The 17,296-nt window shown below is 29.1% G+C and overlaps 1 protein-coding gene across 5 annotated transcripts in view; it reads right to left on the bottom strand.

Annotated features, from left to right (window-relative positions):
- Positions 1-17,296, bottom strand: part of Lztr1 (Leucine zipper like transcription regulator 1) — a 66,155-nt gene that overhangs the window by 32,564 nt on the left and 16,295 nt on the right. For all 5 annotated transcript variants that reach the window (XM_075363210.1, XM_075363207.1, XM_075363206.1 and 2 more), the window contains 4 exons: positions 16,284-16,401; positions 10,787-10,950; positions 8,180-8,492; positions 4,803-5,003 (listed from right to left, as the gene is read on the bottom strand). In XM_075363210.1, coding sequence (XP_075219325.1) covers positions 4,803-5,003; positions 8,180-8,492; positions 10,787-10,950; positions 16,284-16,401 — 796 coding nt within the window. The remainder of the gene's footprint in view (positions 1-4,802; positions 5,004-8,179; positions 8,493-10,786; positions 10,951-16,283; positions 16,402-17,296) is intronic.

The raw sequence follows: 17,296 nt of genomic DNA on the forward strand, positions 1-17,296 counted from the left end.
GTGAGTCAACCTCTTAAAAAAGCAGTGAGAACTGATTGTGAGTTCTTTTACAGAGAACCTGGATGTGTTTGAACCTGCATGACAAACACCATATATATCAACCCTCTCGGCTGTTCAATTAATGTTGATTATGCAACAGTCTTTATCATTTACAGTAATTGTGTTTTCAGCAGTACACCAATGCTAAGTGCTAAGTTTAAATGCTGAGCAACATACTGATTTGAAATTTCTACTAACATTGAACAAAACACTGACAGAATATTTTAAATACTTCCTGAAGATTACAGGGAAGCAGACTATATCTCGTTCATGTGTGCTCGAGTACAAAAGATTCAGTGAAGAACATCAGAAAATGGAAAACAAAGACTCTGGAGAACTTTCTGCTTCAAGAATCAAAAAAAAAATATTTAAAAGATTAGTCAGATTGTTCAAAAAGACTGCCAACTCTGTGTCCAAATGACACCTGAAGCAGTGAAAATTAACAATGATACTGCTTGGAAAATTCTGTGCGAGGATCTCAACATGAAAAAAGGTTTTTGCCGAGATGATTCCTAGGGTTCTCACACTGGAAGAAAAAGATCACCATACAGAAATTTACACTGATATACTTGCAGCAACCTGATATTGACCAAACCTTTTAAAAAAAAACATCACGTGTAATGAAATCTGGTTTAGATTTCAAACACATGCACTAGAAAATACCATCCTCATGAAGAATGAAAAAGTTTGCCCAATTGAGTCAAATTCAAAGCTATGATCACTGTAGTTTTTGATTTTAGGAGATGTAATTTTAGAAGAGCGAGTTCCAAAAGGCACAACAACAAACCAGCATTATAATAAGGAAGTTTTGACAAAGCTGAGAGAAAGTCAGTAAAACACAACTAGAACTCTGAAAAAATGGTTTCATTCTTCATCAGGACAATAGGTTGCTCACACAGTAGTTTCTGTGAAGCAGTTTTTGGCTAACAAACACATTAACACATTGAAAAACGTTCTCCATTTTCACTAGATCTGGCACCATACGAGTTTTCTTTTCCTTAAAATGAAATCTGTACTTAAAGGAACACATTTTGAGTCGGTTCATGCAGTGAAGAAGAAAACGGCAGATATGTTAATATACATATGTGCGAGATGTGTAAAAACACACCTCTTGTTAATAAATTCAAGTCATAACCTAATTCTAAAGATCAGAGTTAAATAAACCTTATTATTAAAAGGTACTGTTTGAAACACTTAAAACACTAAATTAAAAAATTATCTTCAGTAACAACATGCACAACTTTAAAGTCAAAATAAAGTAAATTCAATCTAATAAATAAACATCTAAACAGCTTCTGATCTGACAAAATATTGGCATCTAGTTAAAAAATACTTAACAAATACTTTTATGGGTATCATCAAATGCCATCAAGTAGTCACCTAGTAGGTAAAAATTCCCACTAGTATTATTTAAATAATTCACAGTAATTACTTTACTAAATGCAGTTTTGGTCACAAATCCTTCAACTTTCTTTCGCTTCTTTTAAGATGTTTTTCTGGGTGGCAACACCATCACATCATAAGATATGTTTTATTGTACTGCTGAGGAATAAGCAGCTATTTAACATTTATAATTACTTAATGATAACTTAACAATACATTTTAAATATACTTTAACTTTACTACACTTTTAACTGTAATTGAGTCTAATGTTAGAAATAATAAGTATTTTCAATTCTCTCTGGAATTTCCAAACTCTGCTTACTGCCTAAGCAGTAAACTACATTTGAGCATTTATAACATACTTTTTTTTTAATTTTCTGTTTTACATAACACTTCACTAATCTGTATTGTACTCAAAATTACTCAGAAAATAACATACTATTATAACCTCCAAATAATATTAAAAATGCATGATAGAAAATTTGAACAATATATAATCCCCCACCAAAAAAAAAAAAATAACTGTTATCGATTCCCTTTTTTAGGTAAATATACATATTAAGACTTCCAAAAATTATCTACCAATAATTTCTGTACATACATTTGTAATTCGTTTTACTGAGAAAAAAGATATAATTTTTATATAAATAAAACAAAAATAACGTTGTCAAATATAAAAATACTGCATCTGAAATGCTCATTCAGTTTCATTGTCACACTGAAATAGATGTAAGGTGAATATCACTTGAAAGTTACAATACAAAAAACTATACAAAAAACCTATATATATATTAGCAGTAAACGTATCATTCAGTGTAAACATTAGTTTCATTTAAATATATATTAAAAAAATAATTATATATATATATTTACATTAAAAGTAAACACTTAATATTTAAATACTTTTTATAGAAGCAAAACAATTATCTTAAGGAAGAAATTTATTTTTTCAAGCTCATCTGATTGATCACTTTCTGAGTATGCTTTTATTTTAAAAAAGCAAATTACAAAAAAAAATTAATAACAAAAAAAAAGAAAGTTTTTTTTTTTTTTTGTCTTCAGTCATTTGACTGGTTTGATGCAGCTCTCCAAGATTCCCTATCTAGTGCTAGTCGTTTCATTTCAGTATACCCTCTACATCCTACATCCCTAACAATTTGTTTTACATATTCCAAACGTGGCCTGCCTACACAATTTTTCCCTTCTACCTGTCCTTCCAAAATTAAAGCGACTATTCCAGGATGCCTTAGTATGTGGCCTATAAGTCTGTCTCTTCTTTTAACTATATTTTTCCAAATGCTTCTTTCTTCATCTATTTGCCGCAATACCTCCTCATTTGTCACTTTATCCACCCATCTGATTTTTAACATTCTCCTATAGCACCACATTTCAAAAGCTTCTAACCTTTTCTTCTCAGATACTCCGATTGTCCAAGTTTCACTTCCATATAAAGCGACACTCCTCCTCTATGAATCATGAGACCTTGCCGTTGGTGAGGGGGCTTGAGTGCTCAGGGATACAGAGTAGCTGGACCGAAGGTGCAACCATATCGGAGAGGTATCTGTTGAGAGCCAGACTAAGGAATGATTCCTGAAAGAGGGCAGCAGCTCTTTCAGTAGTTGTTAGGGGCGTGAGTCAGGACGACTTAAACGGCCGTATCAACATCACTCAGTCCTCTTGAGTACTGCGCAGCTGAAAGCAATGGAAAACTACAGCTGCTTTTTTTTCCAAGAAAATGTGGCTCTCTGCATTTTCACATAACAATAATGGAGGCGCCTTCCTTGGTAAAAAGAAAGTAAAATAGTGTAAAACAAAGAAAATCAAAATTAAAGAAAAACAATACACACTACATGTACATAGCAGATATCAAACTCATCAAGCAAAAGAAGTCAGCAATATGAAATGGTATCAATAAAATTTCATTATCAAATATATATATACAAAACATAAAATGGTTAACAAAAAATTAACAGATATACAATCCACACACTGGAAATATTTTAAAATAGAATTTGTTGAGCCTACTGCTTTAAGTGTGCCAATACAATTAAAAAATTTACTTGTACCAGTTCTAGGGTTAATGCCCTTACCAAAACTTCTTTGGAAAAATAACTGTTTCATCACTTGTCAAAAATTTACGTGAGGATAAACATATGAGAGATGTCAAACATATATATGTTAAACATATGAGAGATGTCAGATTTTTTGTAATTTAGGAAGACCTGAATTTATTAGTGATATTATCGCTTTTGATTTTTTGATTATATCATAAAAATTTCCTTCAAAAGATGGAAATAAAGACATAAAAAAACTAGTGGCCATTTCTACATAATAAAAATGTTTGTTTGTAATTGCTATTTCTATTTTCATGCCACCACTGATAATTTAAAAATCACACAAATATGACGTAAGTATAACATAATAACAAAGAAGTTACAAAACAAAATACTTATCGAATCAAGTATTAAAAGTTATAAATTCTCAAGTAAGAACCCACTTGGGGAGCAAGACTTTCTAAGGTATCTGAAGAAAGCCATTAGATATACAATAGGGAAAAGGAAATATGAATTGTATAAATAATCTTCTACGGAATCACAAAAATTAAGTAATGTTTCTTCAATATTTATGAAGTGATAATCATAACAGAAGCAACAAATTTTGATAGTCATTAATGTGCCACAAAAATGGAAAAAGAAGCTTTATGAAATTCCATAGGCATTAATTGAATGTACACCATTTCATATAGAACCAAAATTCATGGAAAAAGTACTATGTCATTAATAGTTACGAGCTATAGCTATTAATTTACCACAGCTATTAATAAATAGCTGTGGTAGTACAAAAATCCTTATAGTTTTGCTAAAGCAATTTTTAAATGAAAAAAAATATAAACAGTTGAAGAATTTCTCTTCCTTTACAACAGATTCAAAGTTTAAGTAGTTTTAGTTCAAGATTTAAGCTAATTTCAATTCACGCTGTACACAGTACCGAAACACAAGCGGATGATATTAAAAAGAAAAACAAACTTCAAAATAAAATATTTCATCGAGAAAAAAATTCAAAATAGTTTTAAAACACGTAGAAAATAATTCACCAAAAATTCAAACGATATTGACTAATTTTGAATTTAAAAATTACTTTACTAATTTATTAATGAACCTTACAAAATAAGTTTAACCCGATCAGAGATTAAATGCAATTAATATCTCATCTACAGAAAGTTTGACTTAAACATTTCAGAAAAATTACAATTAACACCATCATGAAATTGTGACATAATATCATAATATGTAGGACATATAAAGATCATGTAAATATACAAATCTAGATTTTCATAATCAGTTTCTCTTTCGGCATATAACTACTAAAAAACATCACACCTTCTCTAAATGCTTTTCCCTTGCTTCCTTAGCTTGATGAATTCGACTACGTAACCACTGAGAACGAGCAGAAACCATGGCCAAGTGAGCTGGTATTTTTACTTCTTCAGTACCGACAACAAATTCAACATCACAGAATTGCTTAGATTCCAATAATCGTCCAAAATCTTCATGCAGTGTACACTTTGGGTAGCAAGAAAACTGAAACATCATCATTTATATAAAATTTACATGTCAATTACTCATGCAATCCATAATTATTATCTTACTATATTATAAAGAGATTCTTTCTCGGTATGTTTACATGTCTGGGCAATCTAAGAAACTATTGAAGCAATTTAAAATACACCTTCAGTACTTAGACTTACTTCTTTGAAAATGACACAAACTATATAGTAATCATATCTCTCTACACTTACCTTCTAATTTCATCTCCCCCATTATACAGTTCAGAAACTCTTGCACAAAAAATTCCCTGGCTGGCTTAAATTCACTAAGATTGAAATAGATGATCATTCTTTATCAGAATGAATTCTATTATCAAAAAGTGAGGTATAGTGAAAATACGATCTTACTGAAACTAAGATGATGGTGTCCATACATGACACAGTAGCGTCTATTCCATGATTATAAAGTGGCAAAATATTCTCAGACAGTTGTAAAACACAACATATGTTGACATCAAATACAATCATAACACTTAACAAACCAGAGACAGATGCTCAAGAGTTTGTATTATTTCTATACATAATCTTCCATCCATAGACGAATTAAAATACTACCACAGCTGCCACTTGAAAGGATAAAAACATCTATAAAAATTCTTCATAATGTTATTATAACTTCTGAGTGTCTGTCAGTCAACTTAACTTTTTTAAGTTTCAACTGCATAACTGGCTAATTGCCATTACAGATACCATATCTTCTGAATAGTAACAGCCATAAGTGTGTATTAAAATATTATTTTATTATAACTTAATTTTTTAGTTTCAATTCTTTACTTGTTTATTCTATTCTTCTACAGTGTCTACAGTGTTCATAGAGGCCATCACAAAACTCTCTGAAGTTTTGAGTCCTGTTGTCTGACTGCGTATTCTACAACACCTAGTATCCTTGGTTAACAAACAGCAAGAGTTTTTGTGATTTTCAAACTTTTTTTCTAACACATTCTATGAAAAAGGTAAGTAACACAAGAGAACCTGGGGAACCTTGCCATCCTAGAGCCCCTTTCAATTAATAAACATTGAAAAAAACAATATTCTATTACCATTCTTTTCAAAATTTCTTCTTTTGGAGATGAGTAAACGAGTAAACAGGGTTGAAATGCACAGGGGCTTCCTGGCACCTGCAACCACCTTTATCAGTTATGAAAGTGTGATAGACCATAACAACAATGAACAAAGAATTATTATTTTACAAAATTAATTATTAAAGAAATTATACTTTTGTGTACAACCCTAATGATTTTCATAATATAATTTTTTTTAAAAACTTCTACAAAAAAAAATAGATGCAAACTAGCCCATTTCATACCATTTTATATTGTTCATATTTACTAACATTCTGACCAACACGTAACAATAACAGACATGGCTTTATTTAAACTCATACAGGGAGTTGATCTCGAACATGATTAAAAAATAGTCTTATCGTAAAATGCTTACTGGAAATTCCTGCATTTAACAATTATTTTTTAATCATTCAGAAACATTTTTAAAAAATCAACTAAATAGACAAACTGTTTATAACCTTATAAAAACAACTTTTTTGAGATGCCAAACAGAGCTCAAAAACCAGTTCAATTAAAAACGGTTTGTTTAAGATCTACTTGTTCAGAATTCATTTTATAAACATGTGAAATGAAAATAATTAAGGATATAAAATTTGAAGCAACTTTTTTTAATTTTGGTTGAATGATCTCTCCTGTAAGTAATAAAATGTTTTTCAAAATTTTATTTTGCATCTATTCAGTTTTATACATTGTTTCTCTGGTAATAGTATTTACTATTTCTGTGTGAAGGTACCAGTGGCATACAACAGCCACTGGTACCTTCACACAGAAATAGTAAATAATAATTCAGTATTTTGAGTCACTGTACCATATACAGTGACTCAAATGCTGATACACTTTATTTTCAATGTCATATACTAAGGAACATTTCTGGCATAAACAAGCTGAATGTAACAAAAGAGCATTTACCACAAACCAAACTATTAAGACAGAATGTACACAATCCCATCTAAATAGACATAAATAACGGCCATACATTTTTATGGCCGGTTATTGGCAATAAAAAGTACACAACAAAATTTTTAAACTTCTATTACATTGACTTGTTATCCTTTACGATTCAAAGACTACAATACAATCAACCATTGAGGAAACAAACTAGTATTAAGATAAGGTAAAAATGATTGCTGAATTTCCATTGTCTGGCAAGGAATAATTTTTGTACAAGATTACTTCTTCCTCTAGAATAAAAGGTAATGAACCCATCGATTTACTTTTAAATTAAAGTGCACTAATGTAGTAATTTTCCCCGATGAAGAGAGGTCACGCAGTATTGTTTTCATTAACTAACTGGATAAGTACTATAATAATGAAAGATTAAGAGAAACATCAAACAGTAAGAAATAGAAAGATCTGTTACATGAGAGAATATTCCAAATTTTCCAAGGAAGTGTTTAGATCAACAACCAACCGTGACTGGTAAATGTCAAACACATTTCATTAGACACCAACGTATCGATCAGAAAGTACTTTTTTAACATAAAATGACACACAAACTACTTTTTTTAATATAAATTACTTTTTAAAAGTGTTTACAATGATGCAGTGATGGAATATTTGCATTGTCTTAGTTCTTTATCTAAATAAATATTTACAACAGAGCCGATGTGAGTCAAATCATAGTTCTGATGGTCTCACAACTCCTAGTTCATCTCAGGAATGATATGCATCATCCTTAGTAAATGAAAATAAACCCAAGTGCTTTCACACCAACATACAGAATTTATACCACATCCTTTTTCAGCATAACACTAGCTACTCAAAGAAGCAATAATTATCTCACGTTAATGCTGCAAGATTCATTACTTTTTTGAGGATAAATCCAACAGAAAGATAACCAACTATGAATTTATTATTGAACAAGCTATTCATAAAAGACTTAATACTGAATTATTATTATTATTATTATTATGAGAAAAACAATAAAATTTGATGGTAAAACCAGTATGCCAGTATGCAATTTAGAACCAATAACTCAACAAATACATTTACTACCTTCAATATTTATCCATGTTTATAAAAACACTGTTATATTTATTCATGCCATTTAAGAAGACTTTATTATTTAGAAGTACCTATCATTTACCTGAAACCTATACATTTCACCACTCCGAACATTATTATCAACAGTTCCTCCAAATACATACATCGCATCTCCTATAACAGCAGCTGCATGGAAAAGACGACCGGATGGAACATTAGAATCGGTTGCAATTATAACAACAGACCAAGTTTGCGTGTCTAAATCATAACAATGTAAATTATTAGGAAGTGTTGAATCTGCAGCACCACCAAAAACATACAGATGTCTATCGAATCCAACCATTGTGTGTCCATATCTTCGTGCAGGAGGAGGAGGTGCTCCACGTAATATATGTTCAGTGGAAATTCTTGTCCAACTGTAATAAAAAAACAGGTAAATTTATAATAAATTATAAAAAATTAATAAAAACAGGTAATAAAAAATTGTAAATTTTATAATAAATTCTTTTTACAATTTTTAATTGATAGAAAAACCAGTTTGTATATAACATCTCACTCCTTTTATAAAAGACACTTTATACTTATAAAAATACAGATCGCTTAAAATAATTAATTATTAATTCAGAAACTAAAGAGAAATTAATTATCAAATACAATTCCATAATGAATGATGGTGGATCCAAAACCACTGTGAGTGAACAGAATGCATAAAACAAGTAAGTTTATCAAACATATTTCTTTGTACAATTTAACATTAAAAATAAAATTTTACATGAATTTTATTACTGTAGTCAGAATAGCAGAGCCATGTAGGATAAAGTATGATCTATTTTCAAACTCTTCTTTCACCATCGAGTTTCTCATTTAACTTAACTCAAAACTGAAGTATCACAAGAATCCTCTAATCATTTAAAGAATATAATGTATTCAAGACAGTAAAAAATATTTCAAACATATTTTTAAACACAACTTTAATCATTATAACAAATATAAATTAAGTCTGAAAGACCAATATTATACCTCAAACTATTTGGAAAGCCTTTATACGTCAAAAAATCTGGAAGCCTCTAAATACACCCGTATGTATGTCTGTTGGTGTTCTCTTAATAGTTTAATATTTGATGCCTCTTTTAATGTTTTAAAAATTTTTTTAATGTGTTTTACACAGTGAAACAATAAAATCATCCAAGATTAAATTTCAATTGCATTGAGCAAAGTTGAATTTCTGAAATGGCATAATGGCTCGATAAGTCATTTATAGTTTGAATATAATCAAAACTTAGAAATGCAGTGTCAAAATACACAAGGATTCAATACAATTCTAGTAACCTCAAAAACCACTTATAGGCTTAAATGTACATATTCCTCTTGCTGATGATTACTTTTTTCTCACAATTGCTAAAAATGTATAGAAATACATAGCAGATGTCATTTTTTTTTTTATAAAAACAATGTTCCTTGCTTTAATTATACAAGTTACATATGAAGAGAATGATCTAAGTTACATTTCAACAATTTGCTGAAAAAAACAACAAGCTATGATAGATAATAAGCTCCATAAAAAACCCACTACTAGTTAATAAGATAAATACTTAAAGTTATCACATCATCCACAGAACATACACTAAATATTGACTAGCATTCTATTTGATAGAAAAAAAAGACAATTTACAGATGGACAGTTAATACATAACAGCTGTTACAGACTTTTTAAGAGCCTACTAATACTTGTTAAACTATGCATGCTATTATAGTAACAAAACATCAATATTTGAAGATAAACCGCACTGTTCAGATTAACTGCAGCACTAGGGAAATTTCCCATAACTTTTTATTTCTCAGACACCTTGTAATATTTTAGCACTTACTGCTAAACACAATCACAAAACTACTTCGTGCATATTTGGGCTGTTCTTTACCCATTGTTTATATTATTAAACAATATAATTCATCAGTTTTGTTCATAAGAGTTATGCCTTTTTTAATGTTTCTATGCATTTAATGCAGTCATTTTGATTAAATAATGAGAAAAATACCTCATAAGGGCAGCAATACCACTTTGCAACAAAGGTTAATATAGCATTTCTGTGGAGAAACTTTCAAATTACAATCGTGAAATAAAAACAATTACTTTAATGATTTGAATATAGTTTTATGATAATTAATCAAGAAACAAGAGTCAAAAACTGAACAAAACTGAAACGTTATTCAAAGAACAAAGATGACATAAGTTTTAAAATGAATGTCTCTGACAATCTTGTTAATAAATAATAAAACTGCCGTTTTCACAATGTCCTGATTAATTTCAGCAGTATTATATGGAACACATCAACCAATATAATTTTATGTATATTGAATAGTAAAAGTAATCTAGGATATTTTTATCCTATATATGAACCTTTTTTGAAGTTTATTACATTCAAAAGATTATTTCAACCCAGGTGAATATATTACATTTTAACTGAAAATAATATTAAAAAAATGATTTCATGTTGTCTTGTGAAATAGTAATGAACATAAATTTAATGCCATGAAAAAAATAAATGCCAATCAATTTATACTCTTAATTCATAATAAACATGCTATTATTCTACTCTTCTGTATATTTGTAATTATCTTTACTCTACAAGCTATGCTATATTAACTGAAGTGTAACTGCATAATACATACAATTTATCGATCACTAAATAATAAAAAATATTTACACTACCATTTATTTTTGAAATGAAACTGAAAGAGGCTATTGGTAATCTTGGCACCGCTCTGTCCGCTGAAGACAAACATAGATTCACGAGCGACAGCTACAGGAAAATTACAACAGGTAGGGGGACAATCTCCAGACTGCACGATTTCTTCCCAAGACCTTGATTCTCCCTGTACCAATGCATTGGAACATACAAAAAGCTGGTGTAGAAAATTTTACATTTTATATTCAGTATTATTTCTGGCACATTAAACAAACAAAATCCATTTAAATTTTATTTATAATAATGCATTTTTTAACAAAAATATAGCAACATTCAATTATAAATAATGATAGGGTTTCCCCCTCCCTGCTTCTCTCACTGACCTTGTAGCAAAGACTTCACTCCTAAATTTTATAAAATGCAAATGCAAGATTCATCAAAACTTTTAACACATTTCATTTCTCTCTGAAATGTATCTGATCATCTCACATGCCTCTATCCCCACATACATTATGTGGTGGTGCAGGTCAAAATATGTATAATTTTTTTTGTAATTGCACTGTACTGAAAATCAGAATTACAGACACAATCTTTCATAAAATGACTTACATCTCATAAGCATAAGGTCTAGTCTTATAATTAAAAACAAACATAAAATATAAATTTTCTTCAGATTTCATAACTGTTTATGACTCAATTCGCACTGAAAATAATGCCTAATTAGTAATTTAAAATTTTAGAAAATCTAAAATAGCTTGATGAAAATCAAAAAGATTATTACTGATTGTAGGTAATACGAAAAAATCATTAGCTGCTTTGATTATAAATGGCCGAGTAAAGACTAATTATAGTTTTGTATATAGTTTATAATAAATACCAAAATCTCAAAACAGTTGTGAAAAAACAGACTTGACTAACAGGACTGGTTCAATACTTTTCCTTATAACTTGCTTATCAAAATAATATATAGCCTAGTAAATTCAAATATTAAACATAAAATAGTTTTTCAATAAAATTTATAACAATATACTCAAAGGCTAAATCTTTCATCAAAATCCTCCTCTATTTTAACATACTTATTCTATCATTATAAAATTTTCATTATTCCAGTCTCAAAAAAACTTTTGGTTGCTAACGAAATGGCATTGATTCTCTTCCAATGACTTCATAATTACTGTTGACTTCTGCCCCTAAAATATTTCTTTGATAGTTAACATAAATAATCACATCCAAATCAGGACCGAGAAATGGATGAAACAGAACATCCTATTTGAATCAATAGATAGAACACAAGCACTGTCTTGAAGGAACAAAACTAATATATCAGAAAGTGTCATGACAAGAAATGTATCACAAATACGTCACACATGAAAGAGAACATAGTTTTCTTGTATAACTGAACCGAAATCTTATATTTATCCAAAAAAAAATCCCCTGTTAACCAGAGAAAACTTTTCCAAATCGGAAAAGCTAAATATAATATTTAATATATGTAAGAGTTATTTGTATTATGTATATCGGTTATTCTTAAGCTTAAGAACTGCTTTTCTGATATATGCTATATATATAGTAGAACCCTTTATTAAATGGAATAATGATGGCTGATTCATTCTGGATAAGCAGGATTTACAAATATAAATTCAAGATTAGTTTCATATTAAATATAAATGTATTGAAAAGTTTAAAATCACAAAACTATAAAAATATAATTAAACACAAAGAAGTATGCAAAAATATATACATTTTTTAAAATCCAATACAGTAATAATACAATACATCAATCATTCAGCAAATAAAAAAAAATAATCATTAACTTTTTTCTGTTTCATTACTTTTTTTTACAGAAATATTATATCAATAATTCATATATAAAACATTGGTTGGAATCAGTGACAAAAAAGCAGTGCTAATAATAACTTGGCACTGTCTTATAAGATTAGTTCTGAAAGCAGATTTTCTTTTGCTCTTTCTTACATGAACAAAAGGAAAAGTTAATTGTTAATAATCATCCCATTTTATTATTTTTAATTTAGATTTTGATCGATTCAAAGTATAATGTAGATAATTTATTTCTTGTTTTAATCAAACCTGAAGTTGTATGACTCCTGATGTTGAAACTGGTTGCAAAAATTTTTAGACATATAATAACCTCACCCATTTTTACAACTGAAAAATCAATATACTCTCATTCATCAGCCATAATCTCTGATTTACTTTATAACAAAAATTCAGCTAGCAGTACAGTAACACAAAAAAATTAAAAAATACTACTAATAATAGATGTATTTCATTGCTTGTTGTATTTCATTTACTATTGAACACAACAGTCAATGCCACTAAAAAATACATAAAAGAAAACAATTCTGGTAACAAACAGTCTTTTAAGTATAATAATGCACTAGTATTGGGAAATTCAGAAAAACACATATAAACTGACCCCAATTAAACTGAACACCAGTAGTTAAGTAACTGATCTGTTTAAACAGAAAAAGCAATTTATATATATTGCAATGCTGTATCATAAAAAGTGGTGAATACAGCCTACCAAACTGGTTTAGAACAGTATGCTATAAAATCTGTTTCTGTAAACTCAGCTTGCATCTAATCTTTATAAAATAAAAGTCTGCCATGACTCATACATATATTTCTAATACAAACCAAACACAAGTAGTTACAATACTTCTAATACAAACCGAACTGTAGTTCAGTGAATATAAGGAATATGTGTTTCTTTAACCTTTCCAAAGATTTTTTCCTATTTCCCTGAATATTGGAAATTTTGTAAAGTTTTATCTTTTATTTTCCTAACTCAACAATATTTAATTGTCGCCGACAATTCTTTATCATACTTGTTTTCTAAACATAGAGTCTAAGTCTTGAAAGAATGTAAAAGTAAAGTATATAAATACATCCCAGGCAGCCATTAAACCCAAGAGAAACATAACTTTCACCTCAGTTAAAATTCAGTTTATGAGATATTTAAGAGTATATAATTTATTAACAGAAACTTAAATAACTAAAACTTAAGGGTTTTTGTAAACTTAAATGAAATAATTAAATCTATAAGAAATAAATGACTAAATATTAAAGAAAAAAAACTAACAATGCAAACCAAAACTACAGTTCAAAGGTCTATAACAGAGAATCTTAAAAACACATATTTTTTATTTTACTACCCTACAACTGTGGATAACATTACAGAAATTGTTATAATGTATGAGTTTTGTGGTTTCAGATAAGTTAGTATTAATTATGTGAAACAGTAATCACCTTTCTTGAAGAATATTAACACACACTGCAATAAACATTAATGTAAAAGAATTTTGATGATGGACTCTCTAATCGTGATTACTAATATCCTTAAAAAGTAGTACACAGTGAAAGTTTAAAATAATCTTATCAGTCTTTTCTTTCACGTGTTCATTAATATGCAATATTCAAATACATACATGATTTTAAAAAATTGACATTTTTGAGTTTTGTGAGATGTTATTTTCTTAAAGGTTCTTAGATGGTTCATTCTTTGAAAATACACCTATTATTACTACATGAATGGCTGCTGGACTGGGTTGCTAACTTACTATGGCATTTTAATAACTAACACACAGCACAGAGAAAAAAGACTTCTGGTTTTATGTTACAAAAACACAAAGGAAATAGTTACTGTTAAACTATGGGGTTTCCGATGAAAATGCAAAATTATATTTGTTGTCTTGCACAAAGCAGTTATGAGAATTCAGGGGACAGTTCACCCCTGCAATATTCTTTTACTTGTCTTCCCTAATGCATTTACTAATGAAAAATGTTGTACTCTTATGGTTCTGTACTATAAAGTACTAATACTATTAGTTCTACTCATACTAATACTATTCAAAACTTAGTTAATGCTAGACTCCCTGGATAGAAGATTAATATTTCATCAACTGAACCTGTTAAATTTTAATGCTAAAAACTTCTCTTTACTTTTTATTACCACCCAAAATTATGTTGCTGGATAATAACCAACAATACATCTTGACCTAATGAAACGATATACTCATAAAATGCAACAACATACTCACTACATGAACAAGGGATATGGCTGCTTATAGATGCCAAATAACGAAAGCTCCACTAGATATCTAGAGATTTCCAGTATGTTATGTGAACCACTCAATCATCAAAGAATACAACTTTATACACCTGAGGGATATTCTAGTTAGCTTTAAGGCTCAGTCTTCAAAAAATGAGAAGAAAGTGATTAACAAACAAAATAATGCATCAAAAGAAAAATAATTACACAGATATAAAAAGATAAAACATTTTCTACATTTAGACTCAAGCTTAGTGAAAGATAAAAATAGACATGAATGCAGCTAAATAATACAGCAAAAGTGGAAATTATTTTTAACGAGTGGCATCAACTGTTACAGTAATAACCCATAAAATGCTAACAACATCCAGTACCTTATCGATAGTTAAACTCAGATGTTCTATGGAAACTTATTAATGGCTTTGATTATTAAAATTTTATTCTTTCTACATAACACTTTATTTTCCAAGATGTTACTTCTTATGGCATTTCATCTTTTATGTTACATCAATTTGTAAGCACAAGCAAATCACAACTTAAAATAATATTCAAGGCACAAAAATATTATCATAAAAAAATAGGTGCTAAACCTTATTTTAACAAGTATAATGCCTAAAAATATTTTTATAAATGCATACTGTGAGAATTACCAGCTATGCGATACACAATAAAAATCCCTTGATGCGACCATGCGAGGGTCAGGCTAAATAGTTGATAAATCAGGTGGATAATTCCACAATAATTTGCCACATAATTCCAAACATAGGCAAGGGTTTCCCTTAAAAAAGGCAGAGCCTGTTCTTAGAAAGAAATGCAATTTTTTGTAGCACATGTTTAACCTGATGTAAAATTTCTTATCAGTAATATGATTTCTGTCCCGAGTAAGAATATTTCGACCTCCTAACAGAATGAGGCTGGGAATGTTCCCATCAACTAGAAGGGGGCCTCCTCTAAGGACTACCCCACTACTCTTACTTTTTGTTTATCATCGACACCTTACTAATATAAACTTGAAGTCAAATTTTAAAGCAAAGATCAAACTTTTTTTTAAAATTAAAAATAGAGTTATTCTAGCAGTTTTGGGTTGATGCCAATTGGATGCATACTTACAGGTTAAGGAATTTCTGTCTTTGGTATTTACATATTCGATGAGAATGGCTGACAGTGCCAACTACCCTCATATGTAGGACCTATTCAGAGATTCAGTGGCTACACAAAGAGACTGACCTATGGTTAGTATTTACTGGGTAAAGTATGACCTCCTAATATAAAAGTAAATGATGTGCACACAACTTTATGCGACACCATAAGTCTTTTTAGGTCAAAACCTTAACCACTCATACAGTTATTACTGTATTGTACTTATTACACAATAACCATCCTAATAACCATCACTTAACAGATCAAATTAAATAACGCATAAGATCAAACTGAAAGTAATAACGTACAGCCTGTAGAGAAATTGTCCACATATCATTCAGTCTTGCATTTCCATCATATCCAGCAAAAATCCATAGTTTACCTTCATACACAGCTGCACCATGAGCAGATCTTGGGACTGGAGTTCTGTAACAACAATGAACTATCACACTACAAAAAATTAATTCATTAAAATTCATTAAAGTACAAACATTTTATCAGCAGATTTAACTTTTCTGTCTCAATTTAAACATAGATTTATAAATACAGGTTAAATATTTCTGCAAATGGGAAAATTATAATAAACACTAAATAAAATATGTTGCAATCACACCATGTTAATTTTTCACAGGCTTTCTAAATTATAATGCTTCAAATAAGATGTAAAGCTATACACTCAAATTCTCTTGTAACAAAATAATTAAAATGTTGTATTTAAGAAAACAGGAACAGAAAAAAGGCAAATTAAAGAATATAATAATAAATATGTTAATTATCAACATTCTCAGAGGACTTGTTTTCAAATATTTTATTAACATTAATAAAATCACAAACAGAAAGACCAAAATACGTGTAGATAAAGAGAACTGCACACACTAATGATACCACAAATAAGTTAAACAACACATATTAACTTTTAACATATATTTTAATATTAGATAACAAGATAATGAAACGTACATTTATTTAATGAGTTAATTTTCCAAGCAGTCATCTCGGGATTTATCCCACAAAAAAAAAAACTCATAACATCTACAGCAACTTCTCTTATTACATTAATTATTAATAAACAATTTGCAAACAACCATAATAGAGATTTTTATTTACTTTTTTATTTCTTATATTTTTAATTTACATTTACTTTAACCAAAGCTAATTTAAAAAAAAACTAATAAAGTGTGATATTAAATAAAGTTAGAGTGAAACAGATATTATTAGACTATGTTAACAGCAACATAGAAAACACAGTCACCAAATTTTTTTTTTTAAATTCAACTAAAATTTAGATTATCAAATAAATATCTGTAAATGACGGGAAAAA

The sequence above is a fragment of the Lycorma delicatula genome, chromosome 4 (genome assembly GCF_047948215.1).
Source record: "Lycorma delicatula isolate Av1 chromosome 4, ASM4794821v1, whole genome shotgun sequence".
Taxonomy (NCBI): domain Eukaryota; kingdom Metazoa; phylum Arthropoda; class Insecta; order Hemiptera; family Fulgoridae; genus Lycorma; species Lycorma delicatula.